The following is a 7,266-nucleotide window of genomic DNA, read 5'->3' as shown; positions in this document are numbered from 1 at the left end:
CCATCCCACCCCACCCCACTCCATCCCACCTCATCCCACACCACACCAGCCCATCCCATCCCAACCCATCCCACCCCACTCCATCCTACTACATCTCACCTCATTCCATCCCATCCCATCCCACCCCATCCCATCCCACTCCATCCCACCCAACTCCATCTCATCCCATCCCACCCCATCCCATCCCACCCCATTCCATCCCATCCCATTCCATCTTGTCCCATCCCATCCCATCTTGTCCCATCTCATCTTACCCTGTCCCATCTCATCCCATCCTATTCCATGCCATCCTATCCAATTCGAACCCTGTGAATCTCCAGAGACTCCTTCCCCAAATCAACAGGTGTCTGTGAGTCCCATGATAGGGGTGGTGGCTCCTGAAGAGACGGTCCCATTTGTGGTGACCTTGAGGGCCTCTGTGCATGCCAGCTTCTACAGTGTAGACCTGGTTTGCAAGGTAGGAACCAGCCCCAGGGGTAAGGTGGGATGGAGACATGGCTCCCAATGCTGGGGTGGGGTGAGATGAGCTGTGAGATCCCCAGACCCCAGCAAAAGGCAGAAGTCAGCCCTTGGAAGGGAGAGGGCCTACAGCAAAGGCCCAGGGCAAGCTCCAGACCTTGGCCTTCTCTCTCTCTGTCCTGGGTCATAGCTGTACCCACAGCAGCTCATGAGGCAGTATCACGAGGAGCTGCAGGAGTGGAAGGATGAGAAGGTGCGGCAGGAAGTGGAGTTTACCATCACCGACAGGAAAATGAAGGTGAGAAGGGCTGAGTAGATCTCAAACACCCAGATCTTTCTGACTGGCCTTACCAGAGGGGACACAGGTAGTGGGCCAAGGTGGCCTTCCAGGCCAAACCAGCCAGCCTTCCCTAAGAGATTAGATTCCATTCACTAGACTCAGCTTAGCATCTCCACAGCCATCCGGAGAGGCTCTCTGGATAGAGAAGGCTGGCTGTCCATTCCCTGCCTCGTGTAGCCAGCATTTAATGAGTGGCTACTGTGTGCTGCACACTGGGGATTCAGGGGAGACAAGCAGAGCTCACCTTCTTTTTTTTTTCTTTTGAGACAGAGTCTCACTCTGTCACCCAGGCTAGAGTGCAGTGGCTCACTGCAACCTCCACCTCCCAGGTTCAAGCAATTTTCCTTTCTCAGCCTCCCGAGTAGCTGGGACTACAGGTGCCCACCACTAGACCCGACTAATTTTTTTATTTTTAATAGAGATGGGGTTTCACCATGTTGGCCAGGCTGGTCCCGAACTCCTGACCTTAGGTGATCTGATTACAGGCATGAGCCACTGTGTCCAGCCTAGAGTTCACCTTCTGATGGAAGACACTGTGGCTTCAGGGGCAGGCTCTGGAAACAGATTGCCCAGGTTTCATTCCTGGAGTTAATGATTTCTAGCTCTGTGATCTCAGTCAACCTATGTAACGTCTCAGTACCTTCAGCTGTAAGAAGTAGGGATGGGTCCTAGTACATCTGGGATTTGCTTCAATATAATCCAGAGGTGGGGCACAGCTTGGACCAGACTGGCTATGAGGTGCTAGTTGTTGAAGCTGGGCAATGGGCAACGGAGAGTTCTTTGTAGCATCTCCTCCACTTTCGTATACATTTGAAATTTTCCATATTAAAAAGGTTAAAGATAAAAGCCTAGGCTGGACGTGGTGACTCACACCTGTAATCCCAGCACTTTGGGAGGCCAAAGCAGGTAGATCACTTGAGGTCAGGAGTTCAAGATCAGCCTGACCAACATGGTGAAACCCTGTCTCTACTAAAAATACAAAAATTAGCTGGCAGTGGTGGCAGTTTCCTGTAATCCCAGCTGTTTGGGAGGCTGAGGCACAAGAATTGCTTGAACCCGGGAGGCGGAGGTTGCAGTGAGCGGACATCATATCACTGCACTCCAGCCTGGGCGACAGAGTGAGACTCTGTCTCAAAAAAAAAAAGATAAAAGTCTAAAAATATTTTTTAATGTGAGTGAGATATCGGCTTTGTAACATTGTTGTGAGGATTAAATGAGTTAATACCAGTAAAGTGCCTAGAACAGTGCCTGGCACCGAGGAAGTGCTCACTGAATGGGAGCTATTAGTATGTGTTTTGGGAGGGGGAGGGTCCGACAGTAAACACGAGACAGCACTTCGTCTTGGTTCCTCCCCTAATTTCACAACCTTTCTTGAATGACCTCTTTCAAGAATGACCTCTGGTATTCTTGCTCCTCGGGCATCTTGGTGTCTGCCACACTGAACCCACAGGGAGTCACTGCTCCCCTCTGAAGCTGTGGCCCAACTGTGGATACGAATTACTTCCTAAGGCCAGGCGCCGTAGCTCACACCTGTAATCCTAGTGCTTTGGGTGGCCAAGGCATGAGGATTGCTTGAGCCTAGGAGATCAAGACCAGCCTTAGACAACATAGTGAGACCCTGCATCTACAGAGATACATTTTTAAAAATTAGCTGGTGTGGTGGCTCACACCTGTAGTCGCAGCTACCTGGGAAGCTGAGTTGGGAGAATCTCTTGAGTGCAGGAGTTCGAGGCTGCAGTGAGCTATGATGGGGCCACTGAACTCCAACCTGGGTGACAGAGTGAGACCCTGTCTAAAAAAACAAAAAAAAAACAAAAAAGAAAACCCTCTCCTTGGGGGCATGAGAGAAGGAATTTCTGAATTAAATCTTAATGAGGGAGACTGATTTCTCATCTCACCAAACCACAGAGCTCCAGGGCACCAGGGCAAGCACTCTTGGAGCTGCCCACCTACATTTGATGGCATTTCCCTCACTCAGGAAACCGGAATTTCCTGGTCTGCAGGCAGTACTTCTCTAGGGAAGGTTCTAGAGGAAAATGTGACAGGGAATTGGGCAGGACCAGGAGGGCAGCGAGAGGATCAAAGTAGGGGAGTCTCTTTAGGCCTTTCACATCTTGTTTTTTTTTTTTTTGAGACAGAGTCTCGCTGTGTCACCCAGGCTGGAGTGCAGTGGCACCATCTTGGCTCACTGCAGCCTCCGCCTCCCAGGTTCAAGTGATTCTCCAGCCTCAGCCTCCTGAGTAGCTGAGACTACCGGCACGTGCCACTGCATCTGGCTAATTTTTGTATTTTTAGTAGAGACGGGCTTTCGCCACATTGGCCAGGCGGGTCTGGAACTTCTGACCTCAGGTGATCCGACCGCCTTGGCCTTCCAAAGTGCTGGAATTATAGGCATGAGGCACCGCCTCCGGCTGGACCTCTCGCATCTTAAGCAAGGATCTCTCTTCTTCCACAGAAGAGAACATGCTGCACAGCCTGTGAACCTGTGAGGAAGTACAAGGTGAGGCAGCGAGCCCCAGGCCCATCTTCTGGGGACAACTTGGGAGGGTCCTTGCTTTCTCCCAGAGAGACCTCTGACCCCTGGACCAGCCTCCCAGGAAGGAGGGATGAAAGTGCCAATGAGTGGGGCCACATGCTTATGTGATGGGGAACTAGGTCAAGGACCCCATTGGTGATGTGAGTACGGTGCCCAAACCCTTGTCATCCATGTCCCTCCCTTCCCAAAGACACTGCCTCCCATCAAGAACCAGCAGTCTGTCAGCAGGCCTGCCAGCTGGAAACTGCAGACCCCAAAGGAGGAGATGTCCTGGCCCTGCCCCCAGCCACCCTCTCCAAGCATGCTCTGCCTGGGCCTTACCGCCCGAGCCCATGCCACCGACTACTTTCTGGCTAACTTCTCAGAGTTTCCGTGCCACTTTTTGCACCGGTAAGCTCATGGAAAGGCAACAGTCACCTTCCTCCTCTCTCTGTCTCCTCTTCCACTCCAGAGCAGGGGCTGCCCAGACCCAACCCATGGTGAGGGGTGGAGCATGGTCAGTGGCAGTGGGACTCATTGAGTGCCTCTGGGCCCAGGATGCCCCATTACCACTTAGGCTCTTTTGAAAGGGGGACGAAACAGCCAGAGCCCCTTGGAGAACACACCTAGGCACCCCCTGCCCCTCTTTGTTCCTTCTTTTTCCAACTGGGAGTCTCTCTAGCTCCTGTGCTAACTCTGAGGGTTTGAGCTTGGTTCTCTGAGCCCAGTAGCACTACATTTGGGTTAAGGCTGGGAGTGCCTCAAACTCATCTGTGTCCTCATCACTGGGCAGCTACCACCACAGCTTGTGCCCCCAACCCCAGCATGGTGGCTTGCCCAGGCCACTCAGAATGTCATGGCTGCCACAGGGAACTGCCAAAGAGGAAGGCCCCCAGGGAAGAGTCAGAGACTTCCAAGGAAAAATCCCCTAACAAGTGGGGCCCTGTCTCCAAGCAGAAGAAGCAGCTCCTGGTTGACATTCTCACCACCATCATCAGGTACCAGCTACACTCTGGGCGCTCACTGCCACTTTCTCATCCCTTCAGCTCATTCAGCCAGAGCCCCTTACATTCCAGCACTCTTCCTTTCTTGAGAAATAGAACTTGGTGGGGCACGGAGGTTCTTGCCTATAATTCCAACACTTTGGGAGGCAGAAGTGGGAGGATGGCTTGAGCCCAGGAGTTTGAGACCAGCCTGGGCAACATAGCAAGACCCCATCTCTACAAAAAATACAAAAATTAGCTGGACATGGTGGTGCATGCCTGTAGTCCCAGCTACTTGGGAGGCTGAGGTGTGAGGATAGCTTGAGACCATTAATTAGCTTAATTAACTGGGATGTTGAGGCTGCAGTGAGCCATGATCACACCACTCTACTCCAGCCTGGGAGACAGCAAGACCTTGTCTCAAAAAAAGAAAAGAAAAGGAAAACAAAGAAAGAAAGAGAGAAAGAAAGAAAAGAGACAGAGAAAGAAAGAGAGAAAGAGAGGAGAGAAAGAGAAAGACAGAAAAAAGAAAGAGAGAAGAAAAAAAGAAACAGAACTTCTTTGCAAAATCCTGCCACTGTCCCCCCGACCCACCCACCTCAGGACAGTAGGGCTCTGATGGAGCTGGCTGGAGGGATTCTCAGGTCTGGGTCCTGAGTTCTGCCCCATTCCAGGGTTGGCAGATGAGTCTGGAGCCAGTTCACTGTCTCCCCAGGGTTCCTGCCCAGTATGTGTGTGAATCTGACCTGCCCTGCCTCCACTATACCATGATTGCTTCTAAAAGTTCATGAGGCTCAAAGATGTCTTCCTTGAAAGAAGGGACAGAAGGAACAACTGACCAAGGGCTCCCCTCTCCCCACCTAGCAGCCCCTTTCCCACCTAGCACCTAGCTCTTAAGCCAGGCCTCCCCAGGGGCTTCAGGGCCCCTCAGCAAGGGACTTCTCCTTCTCCCTGCCACCTAGGGGCCTGCTGGAAGACAAGAACTTCCATGAGGCTGTGGACCAAAGCCTGGTGGAGCAGGTGCCGTACTTCTGCCAGTTCTGGAATGAGCCGTCAACTAAGTTCAAGGACCAGAAAAACAGCCTGTACTTAATGCCAGTCCTGCCTGTACCCTCCAGCAGCTGGGAGGATGGGAAGGGCAAGCAGCCAAAGGAAGACAGACCAGAGCACCATCCAGGGTTGGGGAAGAAAGAAGAGGGGGAGGAGGAGGAGAAGGGTGAAGAGGAAGAAGAGCAGTTGGAGGAGGAAGAGGAGGAAGAAGAGGAGACAGAAGAGGAGGAGTTGGGCAAGGAAGAGACAGAGAAGGAGGAGGAGAGGGATGAGAAGGAAGAGAAAGTGAGCTGGGCAGGGATCAGGCCCACACCACAGCCTGAGTCCCAGGAGTCCATTCAATGGCAGTGGCAACAGCAGCTGAAAGTCATGGTGAAGGAGGAGCAAGAACAGGACGAGAAGGAGGCCATCAGAAGGTGAGCAGCCAGGCCCCAGTGAGGATGGGAGGAGGCGAAGTGCAGAAGGCTCCTAGGAGGCAACGGGATGCCAAGGAGGGCCGCTGCCTGTATGCACATTTCATCCTAACACTAAGTGCTTAGTGAGGTCATGTTGGTAGCTTAAGGCCTCTGCGGTAGTATCAGCTGGGCACCAACACTGAACTTCATTCTTTTTTCTCTGAGAACTGGTTGTTGACATTTACCAAGGCATGACTACCAGGAGAATTGTTATAGTCTGCAAAGTCTTGTAAATGGGCTCCTAGAGCCAGAAAAGGACCACCTGTCTTGCAGGTGGGACTTCCCACTGGGGCTGCCCTACAGATGATTTATGTCCTTGTAGGGATTCCCTAGGCCCCACCCAGTCCCTTCTGCGCCCTCTCATCACTTCCTTACCTTTCTCCAAACTTGACCCTGAGATGCCTACTACATCGCTTGGGTTTGAATCCCACCCCTTAAACCAGCAGCATATTTGGCAACTTGGAATCTTTTAGCCACACTTGGAACGTCTGTAACATTGAAACAAGGATGGCCCGTACTGTAGTGGATGAAGGGAGTCGAATGGGAATCTCCGTAGAGCTCGCGGCACACTGTACCGCACGGACAGGCGAGCCAGGAGGCGCGCGGTCACTGCGGCCACGCTCATGCCAGCCCCCGCCCCGTCGCAGGCTCCCGGCCTTCACCAACCTGCAGGAGGCGCTGCTGGAGAACATGATCCAGAACATCCTGGTGGAAGCGAGCCGCGGGGAGGTGGTGCTTACCTCGCGGCCACGCGTCATCGCCCTGCCACCGCTCTGTGTGCCCAGGTAGGGGCGCCGGGGCCAGCGGCCGTGCAGACCGCGCCGGAGGGGCTAGGGGGGCAGGCAGGCTCTGCCCTAAGCCTCGTCCCCACCCCTACTTGGGACTTTTTGTCTTCCAGGATTCTGACCCCGGACACGCTGCTGCCGACGCAGCAAGCAGAGGTACTCCACCCGGTGATACCACTTCCTACCGACCTTCTGTAGATGCCCGCGCCCAGCCTCTCCGACATGCCGCCTTAGGTCATGCCTGGCCCCCTCTCCGCCGCCCCGCCAGTGAAAGCATCTAGTCTTTTTTCTATATCTACCTTGACTTTATTTCCCCGACAAGGGGGAAACTTGCGCGCACGCTCTGAGAGGGAAGGATGGCAGGGAGCAGCCCGGGCTGACTGCAGAGGCGCGGCGGGAACTTAGGGCCCGGGAGGATGCACTCTCCGTCCGCACTGCAGCTGGACTGAGACCTTGCCGCTTGCTGCCGGCCGCTGGACCGGGTCTGGCCAGTGGAGGGCGCTCCGGGCGGGGCCTGGCTGGCCTTTGCCCCAGCGTAGGTTGGTGCAAACACTTTGGGAGGCAGAAGTGGGAGGATGGCTTGAGCCCAGGAGTTTGAGACCAGCCTGGTCTAAGTAACTAAGTGCCAGGCCTGGCCAGCGAAGCAGGTGTCCACGGGGCAGGGCGGCCACTCCTCACG

General features: G+C 53.9%; 1 protein-coding gene across 1 annotated transcript in view; it reads left to right on the top strand.

Moving 5' to 3' along the window:
* The window catches only part of CFAP65 (cilia and flagella associated protein 65), a 41,230-nt gene extending 34,352 nt beyond the window's left edge, over window positions 1-6,878 (top strand). The window contains exons 28-35 of the mRNA XM_023217440.3: window positions 344-457; window positions 650-757; window positions 3,255-3,299; window positions 3,526-3,725; window positions 4,184-4,312; window positions 5,260-5,763; window positions 6,450-6,587; window positions 6,701-6,878. Of these exons, the coding sequence (XP_023073208.2) occupies window positions 344-457; window positions 650-757; window positions 3,255-3,299; window positions 3,526-3,725; window positions 4,184-4,312; window positions 5,260-5,763; window positions 6,450-6,587; window positions 6,701-6,785 (1,323 nt within the window). The 3' untranslated portion in view covers window positions 6,786-6,878. The remainder of the gene's footprint in view (window positions 1-343; window positions 458-649; window positions 758-3,254; window positions 3,300-3,525; window positions 3,726-4,183; window positions 4,313-5,259; window positions 5,764-6,449; window positions 6,588-6,700) is intronic.
* Window positions 6,879-7,266: the final 388 nt, after the last annotated feature.

Source organism: Piliocolobus tephrosceles, chromosome 11 (assembly GCF_002776525.5).
Source record: "Piliocolobus tephrosceles isolate RC106 chromosome 11, ASM277652v3, whole genome shotgun sequence".
Taxonomy (NCBI): Eukaryota; Metazoa; Chordata; class Mammalia; order Primates; family Cercopithecidae; genus Piliocolobus; species Piliocolobus tephrosceles.
This window is presented reverse-complemented; position numbering and strand designations above follow the sequence as displayed.